General features: G+C 48.6%; 1 protein-coding gene across 2 annotated transcripts in view; it reads left to right on the top strand.

Moving 5' to 3' along the window:
* GAS7 (growth arrest specific 7) overlaps positions 1-18055 on the top strand; it is a 72059-nt gene that overhangs the window by 42780 nt on the left and 11224 nt on the right. For both annotated transcript variants that reach the window (XM_064728340.1, XM_064728339.1), the window contains exons 4-8: positions 179-264; positions 3454-3507; positions 11501-11590; positions 14038-14153; positions 17282-17356. In XM_064728340.1, the coding sequence (XP_064584410.1) occupies positions 179-264; positions 3454-3507; positions 11501-11590; positions 14038-14153; positions 17282-17356 (421 nt within the window). The remainder of the gene's footprint in view (positions 1-178; positions 265-3453; positions 3508-11500; positions 11591-14037; positions 14154-17281; positions 17357-18055) is intronic.

The raw sequence follows: 18055 nt of genomic DNA, 5'->3' as shown, positions 1-18055 counted from the left end.
CAGTAGGGTAATGAGAAATACAACTAAGCCTTAAACACTGTGATCTATATCTGCAAATTCAGTTATGGGATTAATTTTTAAATTTGTGCATATGGGATTAATTTTTAAATTTAAATTTAAATCTTAAATTTCCCTGGCTATCAGCAGCAAGCCTGCTAACTGTCCTCTGTTCTTGCAGTGAATGGCTACTACATCTCTGGGTCCCCAGTGCACCAGCTCGACTCGGGTCACGCGAGCCTCCGAAAGCCCAGTGGGGACACCCAGGTAAGCTTTTGGGGAAAAGCCAAACAGCAGGATCCAAGAATAAATGGGTTTCTAAGTAGTTGAGGAATCCACCCAGAGCAAGAAGTCAAGAGGTCATTTTCTTTTAGAAACTCTCAGATCAGACAGATTTGTTGTGTGTAGTATAGTTAGGCTTTGTGTCCAGCTGGTAAAACTGTAAAAAAAGCCAAGATCCTTTGGAATTTTTGTCCTATCACTCCTTTCTGAAAAATCCACCAGGCCACTTCAGTCACTATTAGCAACCCTATGAATTTTTCTGCCACTCCAGCCTGAACCCTGGGCCTGTGTCCAGCACAGTCCTCTCTTTACATTTGCACATCCGCCCATGTCTGTATCTCATTGTATTTTCCTGCAGCTCCAGCTTTCCCTCCCAAAGACAGTATTCACAAAGAATTCATCCAAAGCTTTTTTCTCAATGACTTCATCCACTCTGGCCTGTCCTTTCACAGCCCCTCCTCAGTGCCTCACCCAGCACATCACCCCAAGTTAACCTACAGGATGCTGACCTGTGCACCTCCCTTGCCTTTGTCCAAATTTCCAATAAATATCTCTGCACTTTTGCTTGCAACACGTCATATCCCTGGGAAATTCTTCCCCACAGATGTGGGGATGCAGATGCAGCACAGGGCCCTCTTCCAGCTCCTCCCATGAAACTCTTTGCTCCCTGCCAAAACATCCCCATATGACCATGTGACTGCCACAGCTGGTGGATCACACTTCCCCACCCTCTGGCGTTTCCCCCAGTGGTCCCAGACCTGACTTTTCTGTTTCCTTTCTCTATGAAAGTGGTGATTCCTTTCACAGTGCTAAATACCCCTGGGGAAATGCCTGGTTGGTTGGTGGGCTGCTGCCATGTGGACCTGGCCTGCCTGGTGCTCTCAGTGTCTCTGACATTCTCTGTTTCTTGGGCTAAGTTTTGTGTTGTCTGACAATGGTCCCACTTTGCCTTGACCCTCTTTTCTCACATGCTGACTCTTAAGTGGTTCCTTTCACCTCGGTCAGTATTCCTGGTTTAGATTCATGGCATTTCTCATTATACAGTCCAGCTCTTTGGATTCTCTGTTTCTTCTACATCAAACATCTTGTACTAACTCCCTGTGCTGCTGTTTCTCTGAGCAGTTTGCCTGGGCTGGAGGCAGTGAGCACCTAAACTAGGTCAGAAGCATTTTAGAATCTGATGTAGTGCATTACCAGACACCCCTGTCCACATATCTACTGTGACTCTCTCAGAGAACCCAGAGAAACTTGTAGGCTGTGACTTCCTTCAAAAAGTCCCTTGTGAATCCTTTTGCAAAAAAAAAAAAAATTAATTTCTCAAGGCATCTGACTCCCATGTTTTTGTAGTTGGCATGGAACACAGATTAACTTCTGCAGAATTTCCTTTGTAGCAACATTTGCCACCCTCTGTTTTTACACTGCTGAGTCTTACTCAAATTCACAGACACCTTTATACTCAAATTTACATCTGAGATACATGAGGAGTCACAGAATGGTTCAGGTGGAAGAGACTCTGAAGCCCATCCAGTGTCACCCCTGCCATGGAAGGGACACCTTCTACTGTCCCAGGCTGCTCCAAGCCCTGTCCAGCCCAGCCTTGGGCACTGCCAGGGATCCAGGGGCAGCCACAGCTGCTCTGGGCACCCTGTGCCAGGGCCTCACAGGAAAATTTCTTCCTCCTGTCCCATCTAACCCTGCCCTCTGTCAGTGGGAAGCCATTCCTCCTTTTTCTATCACTCCAGCTTTTTGTAGACTGACCTCATGTACTGAAAGTTTCCACTGAGGTCTTCCTGGAGCCTTCTCTTCTCCAGGCTCTCTCAGCCTTTGCAGTCTTTGCTCGGCTGACTCAAGCATCAGCCTGTCAGAAATCCCTCTCATGGCTTTTCTCACTCCCTTCATCGCCTCCATGGTACTTTCTTTCCACTGCTCCTTTATTACAGGTTTTTCCAAACTGAACTCCTGGCTTCATCCCCGCTTTGAACCTGCTTTGAATTAGTTGTGAATCCCTGACTGGCTGCTGGTGGCATTAATTCTCAGAACAGCTTGTGTCTACGCCCTCTTGGGAAACTGCTTTTCCTGGGGGCTGAGGCAGCTTCTGCAGAAGAGTCCTGAGTAAGGAAAGCATCTGACCATAAACCTGTGGTTGCAAGAAGCTGTTCTGCATACCCCTCAAAGTCTTTTTGGCCCGTCTCTCTCTCTCCTTGTGTGTCTTGGGCCATCCTAAGCTGCTCTGCTTTGACTGCTTCCTTGTCTGTTCCTGGCACGGGCTGTCTCCCACTGTGGAGCAGCTCCTAAGCTTTGGCCAGGATGCTTTCTTGGGCCTGGGCAGCAGCCACCATGCAAACAAATGCTGGCAAGGTCCCTCCAGCAAGCTCAGCCACATTTCTTGGAAACAGGTCAGGGGGTGGGGGGAAAAGCCACAACTGAGAACAACGCGGAGCTATGCTGTGCTGGGCACTCAGCCAGACCTTGTTTATGGCTTCCTAGAGAGCAGCTAAATGCTGCCCGTTCAAGTTGTCGCAACTGCCACCAAGGGGACAGCAGAACAGCCGCGGAACTGCACGTGTGTGGTGCTGGCACCTTGCTGCTGCTGGGTGTGGAGTCCCAGGACGAGCACCGGGTGGGATTTGGGGTGGGAGTTCCAGATGATGCCAGGAGCAGTCACAGCATCTGAGCCCCACCAGGGACCTGCGACAGGGACAGGGGGCACTGGGGCACATTTGTGTCCCAGTCCCCAGGGGGTTATGATGCCACCATTCCACAGACAGGTAGGAGCTGCCTGATGGCAGGACACTGTCACCATCAGTGGTGGTGTCCAGCAGTGGCTGTCCCCATCCCTGTCCCCATTCTCGCACCCAGCAAAGCAAAGTGCCACCCATGGGACACCAAGACTGTTGTCCCTGTCCTCAGGGGGGTGTCACGCCACCATCCCACGGCGTGGCAGGGCACTCTTGGTGCCACCGTCCCAGCCCCGGCGCCGCGCTCGGTTCGGCGGGGGCGGGAGAGGCGGAGCAGCGAGCCGGGGCCTCCCGCAGCTCCCCCTCCCTCCGTCCCTGCCTGCCTCCCGGGCCGAGCCGAGCCGAGCCGAGCCATGGGACCCGCCTCTCCCCGCCCCGCGCAGCCATGCTGGGCTCCGAGAGCGGCCGCGATGATGCGCTCCGCTTCCCTCCGCAGAGCCCGGGCTCCCCGGCGGCGCCGCGGCGGCAGAGCAAGGAGAGCAGCCTGACGGTGAGAGCGGGGCACGGGGCTGGGGGATTCATGGTGGGCACCGGGGCTGGGGAACCGCGGGGGGTTCGGGATGGGCACCGGGGCCGCGGGGATTCCGTGATGGGCACCGGGACTGGGGGACCGCGGAAGGTTCGTGATGGGCATCGGGGCTGCGGGGTTCCGTGCAGAGCACCGGGACTGCAGGACCGCGGGATTCTGTGATGGGCACCGGGTCTGCGGGGATTCCATGCTGGGCACCGGATACCGCGACTAGGGGACCGCGGGGATTCCGTGCTGGGCACCGGGGCTGGGGGTATTCTGCGACTAGGGGAGCCGCAGGGATTCCGGGCAGTGGGGATGGGGAACCGCGGGCATCCCATGCTGGGCACCGGGCTTCGCAACCGCGGGGATTCCGTGATGGGCACCGGCGCTGCGGAGATTCCGTGATGGGCACTGGGACTGGGGGACCGCGGGGATTCTGGGCAGTGGGAATGGGGAGCCGCGAGCATTCCATGCTGGGCACCGAGGCTGGGGGACCGCGGGGGTTCCGTGATGAGCACCGGGGCTGCGGGGATTCCGTGATGGGCACCGGAGCTGGGCAAGCGCGGGGATTCCAGGCAGTGGGAATGGGGGACCGCGGGCATTCCATGCTGAGCATCAGGCACCGGGGCTGGGGGGACCGCGGGGATTCCTTGCTGGGCACCCCGTGCTGGAGCATCCTGCCCCCGCAGCGTTTTGGTGTTCAATCGCCGCTAAACCCACGGAGGGTTTGGGATTGCTGCCCTGTGCTGGGGTCCAGGTAAGGTTTTCCGTGGAATAGTGGTGGTTCCAGGATGAGCAGGACGTAATGCGGTGCCTAAAGAGGTGCCTGGCACTCTGACCAGGTGTCCTGAAAAAACTTCCTCATCTGATCATCTCCACAACAGTGTACTGGGAGAAGGACTGAAGAGTTAGAGGAAGACAGACAGCAAGATTTTTTTTCCCAATCTGTATTTGAGGTGTCTAGGAAGTTTCTTGTGCCAGAGTGTCCAATTAACGATTTCTGATGGAAAGTACAGGCAAAGGTTTTATATTTCAGTGTGAAGTTAATCTTACATTTACTTTTAGTCTTTATAATTAAGTATAACTGGCTCAATGATGAGACTTTTTACAAGAACATGTAGTGACAGGACAGGGAGAAGTTTAAAATTGAAAGAAAGAAGATTTAGGTTAGCTAGTAGGAAGAAATTCTTCCCTGTGAGGGTGGGGAGGCCCTGGTACAGCTCTGGCTGCCCCTGGATCCCTGCTAGTGTTCAAGGCCAGGTTGGAATGGGCTTGGAGCAATTTGGGATAGTGGAAGGTGTCCTTGCCATGGCAGAGGGGTGAACAAGATGGGCTTTAATGTTCCTTCCAGCCTAAGCCATCCTATGATTCTGTGTTATGAATGGAAATGTTCTCAGTTGTATGATGTATCTCACTTTACAGACATTAATAACTTTAGTGTGCTTGGTGACCTCATCTGGAACACAATTAGCACTTGTGAGCTCTTCAGTGCAGGACAGGTGATTAAAACCAGAAGGGAAATCAAAATAGATGAATGAAAGTGGCTAGTAATAGAAAGTTTTATTCAAATGGAAATCAGAAGAAATGAACAGATAAATTAATTTTCGGCAATAAAAGAGAGGCAATTCTTGCAGCTGCAAGTATTGGCAGGGTATCAAGTCCCTGAGAACAAAAGGAATAATTTAAAATTATACATCCTTGTTAGTGTTACTATGAGAAGGAGATTGTTGTCTGCATTGTCACGTGCAGCCTGCAGATTTATTCATTAGTGGGCTGGGTTGCTGGTGACAGAGACCAGGGCTCAAAAGGAGCACATAGAAGTAGTGTCTCTGACTGAGATGTGAGTCAGCCACTGCCATGCAGGTACAGTGTTCTGGGGCAGGAGGGGGAAATCTTCAACAGTTTTTGAAAAAAAAAACCCACTTTAATCAGTGATTTTAGTTATAAAAATAGGTTGTTACCAATGTTAGTACTGGTAATTGGTATTTTGAGAGCGTGGTGTGCTTTGAAGCAAGTACAAATCTGGATGTTCAGGCATTTTTGTAGATGTCTGGGAGAATCAGCTGTTCCAGGGCTGCAGTGGCTGGGGCAGGAGACATGTCCCAGCCCTTGAAAGCAGCTCCTGCCTGCTCAGATTGGGGGGTTGAGATAAATCATGGGCTGAGCATTGTGTCCAGAGGGACTAGGCATGGTCACACAGGGTGGGGTGCATGAGCACAAGAGGAGGAGAGCTTGTTTTCTGCAGTCCCTGTTCCTTACAGGGCTGAGGGCTCAGGCTGTTCTGTCAGGATGGTTTTCCATATTTGCTGTCCCATGTGCCATCAGGTAACATCTGCAAAGCAAACTGTGTGTTATGTCAGGGTCACTGGCTGTGCGTTTCTCCTGCAGAAGCCCAAAGCTTTCAAGTGGGATGAATCAGATAGACAAAAATAAGCTAATTTTAACAGCTGTTTGCTCCAAGCCATTGCCTCCATCAAGGCAGCATTGTGAAAAATGAATCTCATAAGGAGTGTAAACTGTAAAACAGTGGAAGTGTTTTTCACTGTCTCCTAGGAGGTTCTGTGTGCTCAGTGCCACTCAAGCTGATGTTCTGCTCAGCAGAGCTGCAGGGCATGTCCTTAGTTTGCTGTCAGATGCTTTTCCTTGCTCTGTAGCTGTGCTCAGGCACAACCTCTTCTTGCAGAGGGGAATTCTGTGATCTACTTTGAGGCTTTTGGTCCAGGAAACCTCCCTTCAAAGCGAAATCCTGTGGCACACAAGCTGCAGACATCAGGTGATGTCCAGCCAAGCTGCTGCTGCGTCATCGCCTTCAGCAGAGGAGTGGGAGCATCTTCCTCAGGATGCATCTGCCTCCTCTGCATCCAAGTGGCATTTAGCAGCACAGCTTCTGGAAACCCTCAAGGCAGGTGGAGCTGGAGTATTTCCCATCTGTGTGCAACCAACCAGAATAATCTGGTGTTTTCTCTTTGGTCAGTGAATGTTACTGACATGGTCTTCCATCTTCTTTGGAGGAGAAACTCCAGCTGGGTATATCAGAGTTATGAAACTGTAGATGTGTGGTCTTTGCTGGTTTTACAATTAATTTCAAGGTGCACTTGCTGTTTTAAGGCTGGATGGTTTGCTGGCTGATTCCTGAAGCCTCTGGTCTGTGGAAGCTGGAGATATTTACAATAGGTGAAGGAGAGTTAAATGCAGAATGTACAGGGAGATTTCACCTGAGGAACAGAGCTGTGTGTTACTTGGAAGAGCAGGAAAGCTGCCTGATTATAAGGTATTTCTGAGTGTGGGTTTTTTTCTTCAAAATTCTCTCGTGCCTTGTTGGGATAGTGCAGGACCTGGAAAATGCTGGTGTTTGGATTGCATGTGCTGGCCACGTCAGTGAACAGTGCTGCAGATGGGAAGAGGGGCAGCCTGTGCACAGGAACTTGGGATTTCCTGCTCTCTGCTCTGTGTCTGGCAAGTGTGACACACACAGGGCTGTGATGAGCACAGGTTCAGCCCAGGTTCCCCCTGTGCCCTGGGGCTGACTATGGTAGATACTGTCACAAAAGCCCTGGTTGGGCAGGGGCCTGAATTATCTCTGAACCATTCTACAGATAGACCAAGTGGAGAGGGCTCCTCCACACTTTTGGCAGAATCTTTCCTTTGAAATAGGAAGGAATCAATGGATTTGTTAACAGTGAGGACTTGAATTGTCTGTTCTTCCCTTCTGTGGTACCATAGCTGCAGCATCACCCTACCAGAGCTAAAACCCAGGGCAAACTCATGGTGTTGAAGCTGCCCAGACACAGCCTAGGCATTTCTGGGCTTCCCTGTCTGGGGAGAGTTCAGGCTGCCCAAGCTCTTCTCCAGCCTTTGCATTTGGCTTTTTTTACCCAAATGGTTCCATTTGCCATATGAACTCAATGTTGGATGTTGTACTTTTTGGGTTTCAGCTGAAATTGTAAAGAACATACTGAAGTGAGGCAATCTGGGACAGCTCCTCTGTGTTTAAGGTGCTGAGAATGTGTAGAAATCAAAAAGTAATGTGCATTTTTAAGTTGAAGAGATAAGCAAAAATGTTGCCCTGCTTTAATCACGTGAGTGTGGCACAGTAAGTTCTCCTGCTCTCTGCTCATTTATTTATGTTGTGACTGATGTAATAAACATGTAGTTGATTATCTAAGCTTTGATCAAATTATTCGTGTTTTATTCTTGTTGCTTGGCAATGTCTCATTTACTGGTGAGTGACTTCAAAGCCTGTAGAGACTCTGAAATCCAGGAGATTAATGTGCATGTCCAGCCCAACAAAGTTTGTTGTTCCTGTGCAAATCCTGTGCATTCACCTGGCTCCCTGGGTCTGTTCCTCTTCTGTCACCCTTTTGTGTCTCAGACATAATTAAGAGTCACCTACACCATAAACAGCTCATTTTGTCATTATTGCCAGTTCCTTGTGGGAAATAGGAGCTGGAATATTCAGCTGTTAAGGGTATAATTGCATTTGCTCATGATCTGTATACAAGCAAAAGTATTTTAATCCATCGAGTTTGGCATACAGCTTGTCAAGAGAAATGCATTTGTGCTGCTTGTTTGATCCCCTCTGTGTGTGTCCTCCACCAAGCTTTGTTTGTCACTGTGTTTTTTTCCTTCTCTGACTCTGATCCTGCTGTCCCCTTTAATCCAGTGGCTCCCAGACAGGTTTTCTGGTGCCACTCCTGGCCCATGGCAGCTGGAAAGACAAGCTGCTGTCCCCTGGCAGGTTTGTTCAGCTCTTCCTTGGGGTTTTACCCTGCTGCTGTCTTGTTATTAATTTTGCTTTGTTGCAAGCTGACAATAGCCATTATTTTGACAAAGAGGCTGCATAAGAACTTAATATCATGGTGAGGCTGATTATCACCTCACCTGTCCCAGTGGAGCTTGTGGGAATGCAATGCAGGTCATCACACCTTGTTTTCTCTTCATGCTCTGTGATTCCATCATTATCTGAGAGACCTGTTTTAATTTGTTTTGTTTCTTCCTGGCAATTACAGCTCTAATAGTCACCTTCTGCAAGCTTTTGTTAGGCCTTGCTGGCAAGTCAGCATTATTCAAATATCCACAGTGCCACAGGTCTGGATTTGGAGCTTGCATGGAGCCCGGACAGCTCTCAGGAATGTGAGCAAAGTGTGATCTCTCAAAATTAGTGAGGGCAGTGCTCCTTGGCATGGAGTGTCACTGTCCATGGGACTGATGGAGCTGTCAAACATGGGGACATCATCCCAGGTGCTTTGGCTGTCCTCACATCACTCAGCTCATCAGTGGCACCAAGCTGGTGAAGCTGAGTGCAGTTTTTTCAGCTCTTTTTGCTTTTAGAGGCAAGAAAAGGAGCATTTCAGAGGAGGGAATGCCACACTGTCACACCACTGCTGCTCAGTGCCAGCCTGGTGTTCCCCTCCTGCTGGGAAATGCTGGGAAATACCAATCCAAGAGCTCTTGTTTGAGTGTAAGCAATCTGGGGTAATGAAAGGAAAGAAAGAGGATTACCTGTGTAGTCCTATGGAATTTTTAGCAGTATTTCTAGAGTTTAGAAAATTTTCATGCCCCCTGCTGGGACTTAGTGTAAAAAGATGTAAATTCTGTTAAATTCTGTTTACCATAATATTTTTGTTTGTGTGTTTGTTTGTTTTTAAGATTGTAAAAGCTTCTGAGTTTATTTTTTGATTCTGGCACCAATTCCCTTTTAAAAGGGATACTAGACCCAAATGGCCTCATGAGTCTTCCCGGACAATTCAGCATCATTTCCAGACAATTCAGCCTTTAGAGAAGTGAAGAATATTTTGATTTATTCCTTAAACTTTGAGAAACACTTGAATTAACCCTGCTTTCATCACCTGCTGATGTACACACTCACTGTTCCACTTGGTGCTGCATTCCTGGAGTTCTGTGCACTGCAGTGAGACACTGTCACCAGTCCAGCCCTGGCCTTTCCAGTGACTCTGTGGTTATTGCTTCAGGACATGGACACTCACTGTCACATCTCTAATCAGCAGCTTCCAGCTGACACAGATTCAGCTTTTGTGAAACAGGCACTGCCTTTAGCAGGGAGTGGGAATTTCCCATGCTGGTTCTCTTTGCAGATTTTTCAGCTGCAGGATACAACTCCTGTGCCACTCACTGCAGATCACCTCCCTGTCCTGGTGTGCAGTGCCACAACACAATGATCCAACTCAAGATATTCTATATTTCTATGACTCTGTGATTGCCAGACTTCTGTTAAAGGCTGCAGAACACACTTGGGAGATGCAGTTGGTTAGAGCATGGCCATCCTGCTCTCAACTGAGCTGGTGCATGACTCTTCTGCTGGGGAATCCAAGGGAACAGGGAAGATGTTTGCAGTGCTGGGTGTGCTTGGCACCCTGTGGCTAGTGGAGGCCAGCTGTGAAAATTTTCAAAACTCTAGAAATACTATAAAAATTCCATAGTTGGATGGAGGTGCCTGCTCTGGTTGAGGGTGCTGGCTCTGGCTGGAGATGCTGGTTCTGGCTGGCTGAAGATGCCAGCTCTGGCTGGAGATGCTGGTTCTGGCTGGAGATGCCAGCTCTGACTGGACATTGTGCCTCTGGCTGGAGATTCTGGCTCTGGTTGGAGGTGCAGGATCCCCAGTGCATGGTCACTGCCTGCAGAGCCCAATTTTCTGACTTTCAGGTCAGTTTGGAGCCTGGTGGGAGCTGGAAGGCAAGACACATGGTTTAGGATCTAGCTGAGGTGACAGCCAAAGACAGCACAGGTTCAGGGTGCTCAGCCTGCTTTGGGATGGGCTTGGCAAGCTCTGGCAGGGTGGTTTATGTAGAGCAAGCTCCTGCACTGTTACAGGGCAGCTGCTGAAGCTCCAGCCTGGGCAGAGGCAGCAGAACCAGTGTGGGTTTGTAGGAGCAGCTTGTATCAGCTGAAGGCTTTGTCTGCTGTGCTCTGGGGTGGTGGGTTTGTGCTGCGTCAGCAGCCACATCCTTTCTGATCCTCTCTGGATAGCCCAGAGGCAGATTCACTGCATGCCTTTGGGTCTGCCTGTGCAGCTGTGCTAACCCTACCCACAGATTTGTGTGGATTTCCTGTGAGTTAACTGATCCAAAACAAACCCCCACCCCCATACAGATACATCTGTGACATCCCAACCCCAATACCTCTTGATCCCTTGATGAATCAAGTGCTTTTAGTGTTCCCATGAGCCTGAGAGGGGCTGATTTTGGGGAACTTGCCCAGCAGGGATTTGGGGTGAGCATTACAAACTGGCACTGAGCTCTGACTCGTGCTGGTGCTTGCTCTGGGAGGCTCAGCTGTGTCCAGGGTTGTTCTGCAGAATGTTCTGCTGTAGCTGTGGTGCTCATTGCCTTCACTGTGCTGATAGGAGGCTGCAGTGTTCCACTGGGATAGCTTAATGAGTGCTTGGATTTTCTGATGCTGTTGTTTAATGAGCGTGTGATGAGTCCTGTCTGACTGATCTCTGTGAACACTGAAGGTTCATGGCTCCAGAGAGCCCCTGCTCCTTTCTACCCAGAGCATCACTTCCATCTGAAAAGGTCTTAGACACAGATTGGAGGGCTGTGCACTGATAAAATAATTCCTTTTCTTTGGCATCCTGTAGGAGATGGCATAGCCAAGGGTGTTTTGCACTGACAGTGCTCTCTGGTGCTCAGGGTGTTTCACATCAGGGTTTTTAGCACAGTTTTCAGGGATTTGGGAGAACTCCCTGTGTGGTGCTTTCCAAATGCAGCAGGTTTTCCTCATGTGCAATGGGTAGTTGATTTCCCTCTGAGCCAACACTCCTGCCTGCAGAAAGCAGCATTCTGGGAATACTTGGCTGTTTCCATGCAACAAGCAGTTTTTCTGCCCTGGCATGCCTTCACTGCGGATTTTCTGATGGATATAACTTTTTATTTACGTATTTCTCATTAACAGCTACATTTCATTACTGTCTAACTCTCCTTTTTTTTCGCTTTTGTATTTTTTTTAACAGATCAACTGTGTGACTTTCCCCCACCCTGACGTAATGCCAGAGCAGCAGTTGCTGAAACCTTCAGAGTGGAGCTACTGTGATTATTTCTGGGTAAGTGGGCAGCCAGCCACATGCCACATGCAGCTCCAGAGCTTCCAAGAAAGTGGAATAAACAGCTTGATTTGTGCTACAAGGTAAAGGAGAATTTGGGCTGAGATACAGTGTGTTCAGGGAGTACCGCAGAGACTGGGGATGCCAGGGAAGATCTCCTGGAAACATCTGACCAGTCTGAGATGTGACTGATCCGTCAGAGAAGGAAAGGCAAGGGCAGTTCCCAGGAGATGGATTTGCTCAGGAAATAGGGAGGATGTAGGAGAAGCCACATACTTCAAAATAGCACAGGCAAAAGGGCAGTGCAGGAGGAAGGGAATAGAATCCCACAATCCCAGACTGGTTTGGGTTGGAAGGGATCTTAAAACCCACCCTGTTCCACCCCTGCCATGGCAGGGACACCTCCCACTGTCCCAGTCTGCTCCAAGCTCCATCCTGGCTTGGACACTTCCAGGGATCCAGGGGCAGCCACAGCTGCTCTGGGGCCTCCCCACCCTCACAGGGAAGAATTCCTTACCAATATCCCATCCAGCCCTGCCCTCTGGCAGTGGGAAGCCATTCCCTGTGTCCTGTCCCTCCATCCCTTGTCCCCAGTCCCTCTCCATCTCTCCTGGAGCCCCTTGAGGCCCTGCAAGGGGCTCTGAGCTCTCCCCAGAGCCTTCTCCTCTCCAGGCTGAGCAGCCTCCATTTCTCAGCCTGTCTTCAGAGCAGATGTGTTCCAGCTCAGTGGCCTCCTCTGGACTTACCCCAGCTCCATGGATAGCAGAGTGGCTGGCAGGGAATGTGATTCCCGTGTTCCCAGAGCATGAGAGCCAGGGATGCACAAGGAAGCAGGGGGTGCCCCTTCTAAAGCAAGTTAAAAACTCTTTGTTAAATTGTACAGCTCCCTCCACAGGGTATCCCAGAGGTCAGACAATGAATGCCTTCTTTGTACGGTGAGGTTTGTGAGGGACAGGCCAATTTATAGCTTGGGTAGTTTTAATGCAGCCTGGAGCATGCAGAGTCTTCCATGGCTGGTTCTGTGTGTGCCCCCTTGTGCCCAGGTCTGTTTTCAGGCTCCTGAGTCACATGAAAATGATGCTGTGGTCCTTGGAGTGTGGAGCTGATAGAAAATGGTCTTCCAGTGGAAAACTTTCCTTCCACTTGAATGTTTTTCTGGGCAGTGAGAGGAAAATACAATGGAATGAACAAATACTACAAAAGGAAGCAGCAATGAAGCTTTTAGGAATGTCATGTGTGTTTTCAGTTATTGGTTGTTGAAGTGTTTCCCTTTTAATAAAAAGTGTCAGTGTTGGAGACCCAGCAGAATGTCCCTTTGTGCCTGCTCAGTGCTGATGGCAGGGCAATGCTAAAATACACTGAAAAAAAATACACATGTTTGAAAATTGTCACGTTACCACAACATTTCTTCAGTTCCTTCCAGTCTTCTGATCCCAGTGGGCCCTAAGTCATTAATGGTGTACAGACTGATTATTTTGTACATGTCTCACAGAAGTTCCTGCCTTGTTTGGTCCTCCCTGTTCAAGCTCAGCCTGTGCTTGGTTCCATGGCTTGGTCACATCTTGATTTCAGTGAAACTCTACTCACAGCTCCTTATTTCTTGCAGACTTTTATCCTCTCATAACTCTGCTTCCAGGAATTTCCTCTTTGGCCTTGTCATGCTCTGCCCACAGCTCAATTCTCCTTCCTCCATCATCTCCACTTCTCCCACTGTCTCAGCCTGCTGGTGCCTGGCAGGGCACCCTGCCAGTCTCCTGCCTTGATTAATCTGGCATTTTCCTCTGGCTGCTTGTGCAGCACGAGGGGGATCAGAGCAGCACTGGGGGAGATGTTCTCTGAGAGTTTGGGTATTGGAAGAGGGAAAGAAATGAAATAGGGAAGCAGAGAGAAAACTGTGTTGGTTCTTGAAGCCAGTGGAGCAAGGAGCTGTGTGAGAAACAGGCAGTGAGGAATGGGATGTGTGGTGGCAATCTGTGGGATGGGTTTGCCTTGTTTTACAGTAGATTTATGCAGACTGGCTCAGTTTTCCTCAGTAAAAATCACAGTTGGCAGGCTGCTAAAGGTGTTTTAGGGCTGGGAGGAGCAGCCCTGTCCTACCCTCTGCCCCTGGAGTGTTCTCTTGTTCCAGGGCTCCTGCATTGGGCAGGCTGAGCCCTTGGGGCTCACCTTACCCAGCTGTGAAAGGTGCTGGGCAGGAATGACAGCAGGGTTGCTGCTTTGGCCCCCACAGCATCCTTTTCTGGCTAAAGATAATTGTAAAACTTCCCTTTTTAAACTAAAAAAAATGAGCAAGAAGGAAGTTGGGGTATTTCTTTGAGAGGGTCTGAGGTGCTGTAGCCACAGCTGCTCTAAGGGCAGGATCCCTCAGGCACCACTGCTGGGAGCCAAATCTCTGTGGGTGTTTGGCCTCCAAAGGTTTTTGCTGAACTTCCTTTTATTTCTTTCAGGCAGACAAGAAGGACTCACAAGGGAACAACACAGTGTCGGGATTTGAAATTCTTCTTCAAAAGCAGCTTAAAGGGAAACAAATGCAGAAAGAAATGGCAGAGTTTGTTCGAGAAAGGTAATTAGCACTTGGCTATCAAATTAAATCTTTATTGCAATTGTTTTTTCCCCAATTTAGATATTCCTTAAATATGTTAAGGCTTAAACTGCATAAAAGGTTTGCTGCAAGTTCTTACTGAAGATTTAATATTTCTTTAGCGTTCATCCACACTTTCCAGGCTGCTCCAGCTCTCACTTGTCTGAGTTGTATTGCACTAAGGCTGTCTGTCAGAGGGAACCAAGAAGGTTTTAAGCAGCAGATTCAAGGAAAAAGTATAAACAGGAGAGAAGCAGAGTGGAGGTGATGTTTAAAAGGGAAATATTTTGTCTGAAAAGTACAGAAGCAATTTGTTCACATGGAGCATAGGCACAGTTTCCTAGAGGAAGATTTAAAAAAAAAACATCACTTTGAGCTTGGTTACAGAACCAAAGGATGGTTTGGGATGGCAGGGACATTAAAGATCATCTCATTCCAGCCCCTTGCCATCTGTAAGTGCAGGGACACCTCCCACTGTCCCAGGTGCTCCCAGTCCCATCCAGCCTGGCCTTGGGCACTGCTAGGGATCCAGGGGCAGCCACCCTGTGCCGGGGCCTGCCCACCCTGCCAGGGAACAATTCCCAGTTCCCAAAATCCCATCCATCCCTGCCCTCTGGCATTGGGAGCCATTCCCTGTGTCCTGTCCCTCCATCCCTTGTCCCCAGTCCCTCTCCATCTCTCCTTTAAGCACTGTCAGAAGCTCTGAGCTCTCCCCAGAGCCTTCTCAGGGTGCAGTTCAGTTGGGCAGAACTTGCAGATAGTTTCATTTATAATTTGTTTTGTTTCTCCCTCTCACCTTTATTTTCATGCTAGGGATGTGGCAGCAGTGGGAAAATGCAAAGTGTCACAGGCAATAATGGTGGCAGATACACTCACGTGAGGTTTCTGTAGTCTTTGACATCAGATAATCCAAGAGGCAGTTAGAGTGTGACCAATGGAATGAACAAATACTACAAAAGGAACCTTTTAATGTTCCAGGTTGTTCTTTCTTCTACCAGAGGTAGAAAAAAGAACAACCTGGAACATTAAAAGTGCAATTGAGAAATAGGAATGCTAAGGGAGAGGATGAGAAGGCAAGCAGAATTACAATAGCAAGGGAAAAGAGGGGGAAGGTTCTTCAAAGGAAGCAGTATATAATGAAATTTGACAGAAATAAAAGCAGGAAGCATTCAAGAGGAAAGGAAAGTTGGTGTGAAATTAGAGAGAGCAAGGAGAGCAGCTCTGACACTGTGGGGAGGCATGGCTGTCCTCAGCAGAGGAAGGAAAAGACCCACTGTGTGCTGGGAACAAAAAGAAATGTTGGGAATTGAGTGTGAACAGAGTCTGGATGGAAGTTACAGAAAGATTATTTCATTTCTGCCATGTTCAGCAGATCCATATATGCACCTTTCACTGTTTGTCTGAGCAATTTATGGAAGATTTCTGCAGTCTCTGTGCTACAGGAAAAATAATTATGCTTCTGTTGTCTGATAATTCCATTGTTCCCTCCTAATCTGGAGGAACAGTGTAAAAAGACTCAGTCACAGTCTTCCCTTAGTGGGAATTATGGAGCTGTCTGTCAGATATCCTCTACCACCTTTTCTCCCTGTTCCCCCTGTTGTCTTAATCTATTTAGTTCCTTCTTGCATGGCAGTCACATCAGATCATCTTCGCCTCCCTTTGCAGCTCTCTAGTTTTTTTTCATCCACCATAATATGTCATGACTGAAATTATTTGAGTGTGGGCACAAAAAGTACTTCTTTTTATCTCAAATGCGCCCCACAAAAGGGCACTTGCTGAAGCAGCTCCTGCAAAGGGGCCTGCCAGAAATACCCCACCTTCTGAGGCTGTGTGCATGGACAAATAAAGATACTTCAGAGCGGGTTTTGTGCACAGCTGGCGCAGAATCAGGAGTTTTTCTATCTGGGGGCTTCACAGTTCTCTCAGAAATGTTCTGTTGAGCAAGCTGGGTTGAAAACCAGTGAACAGACAAGTGTTTGCTGTGGCTGGGAGCATGGGCACCTTGCAGTTGTTTCACTGGCAGCAGGAGAGGGTTCCAGGCAGGATTCCCATCCCTCTGCACCAGCAGTGGCCCATTCCTCCCTGTGGGGCTGTGTGGCAGCACCTTTCTGTCACAGACACATTCTATGAAAATCCTTTCCTTAGGATTTGTCCTCCTGAGGAGCTGAGAGGCCTCAGGAACAAAATGTAAACATTGATTATCTGCTGCTGTGGAATGCAACAGGTGCATCTGTGATTGGTCTCATGTGGTTGTTTCTAATTAATGGCCAATCACAGTCAGCTGGCTCGGAGACTCTGTCTGAGACAGGCTTTTGTTATCATTCTTTCTTTTTCTATTCTTAGCCAGCCTTCTGATGAAATCCTTTATTCTTTTAGTATAGTTTTAATATATCTCATAAAATAATAAATCAGCCTTCTGAAACACGGAGTCAGATCCTCATCTCTTCCCCCATCCTCAGACCCCTGTGAGCACTGTCACGCCTTTCCTGCTCTGCTCCCTTGCCCCTGGCAAGCTCAGCTCCTGTCCTGGTGCCTCCAGGTGGGTGAAGACCAGCACAGGGCAGTGAGTGAGAGGAAGGGGCTGCACCAGCCATGTGCTGGTGCCCGAAGCTGCTGCCACATCCCTGCCATGATTGTCACCCATCACAGAGAGCAGGAAGCATTTGCTGTCCCCAAGGAAGGTGCACTTCATCCCCCCAAATCTCATCTGGGTTTTTCCTGGGTGGCTGCACTCCTTCGTTTTTGCCTCAAGGATGTGCAGCCTCACATTTCACAGCAGACTGAAGCACGTGCTCCTGGTTTTGCAGACAGCAGAGCAGAAACACTCTGTCCTTGTTACTTGCTCTCCAGAACTGGAGCTTCTTCAGCTAATTTTGTCTCACATGCCATCCTGCATATAGCCCTGCTCTTGCCTCTGCATTTTTAGCATATGGGGGGAGAAGACTGCTCATCAAACCAGTGCTGCCAAGCCCTGGAAACTGAAAGGAAAATTCCTGTGGCAAAATCTGTTAAAATGCAGAGAATTTCTTGAAATTATGTGTGTGGGTTTCTGCCTTAAAGCTTACTTACTGCTGTCTTTTTATTTTCTCTCTGTGTGTATGTGAGTGTAGGATAAAGATTGAGGAGGAATATGCTAAGAACCTGTCCAAACTGTCTCAGAATTCCTTGGCTGCTCAGGAAGAAGGGTAAGTGTGTCTCTGTGAATTTCACAGAAGACGAATTTTAATATAAAAGGCATTTCTCCCACACAGGTACAAGTAATTTTCCCCAGCTCTCTCCCTCTGAGTAGAGGTTTATTTAGATTAGCACCCTGGGCATGTTAGGGAAGATGTAATTGCTTCAGAGTTGTTTGTTTGGGTTTTTTTTTTTAGGTTGTTACTGAGAAGTACAGTACAGTACAGTAACGGTACAGTTACTGAGAAGTTGCATTTCCAATCAGGTTTATATGCTGTCCTTGTTGTAGGCAGGACTGGTTCCTTCCAGGATTAGCATGTATGTGTACTAAAATACTTTGAAAATGGAAGAACATACAGAATATATATGTATATCTATATATACACACTACTGAGAGTAGCTGTGTAAGGTCAATGCTGGTACAATCAGAGCAGCACAGACAAGAGGGAGGATAAAAAAGTCTCTTCTCATCAGGGTACTGGCACTTCAAGAAAGGCAGCAGACTGCTGCTTATTTCCAACGTTTTCACACTTGGGAAGTTATTAAGAAGACATTAGGCAGTGCAGTTCAGCCTGAATTGCAGTTTTTCAGTATTAATGCAAAGGCACCACTGCTGAGGGATCAGAACTTGGTGGCTCTGTGTGTTTCACCACAAACCCTCTGAGCTCTGAAGGCCAAGCTGGAAATGACTGTCCTCACCTTTGGCACTG

Source organism: Zonotrichia leucophrys, chromosome 18 (genome assembly GCF_028769735.1).
Source record: "Zonotrichia leucophrys gambelii isolate GWCS_2022_RI chromosome 18, RI_Zleu_2.0, whole genome shotgun sequence".
Lineage (NCBI taxonomy): Eukaryota > Metazoa > Chordata > Aves > Passeriformes > Passerellidae > Zonotrichia > Zonotrichia leucophrys.
Note: the sequence above shows the minus strand (reverse complement) of the source record. Positions and strands in the feature narration are given on the sequence as shown.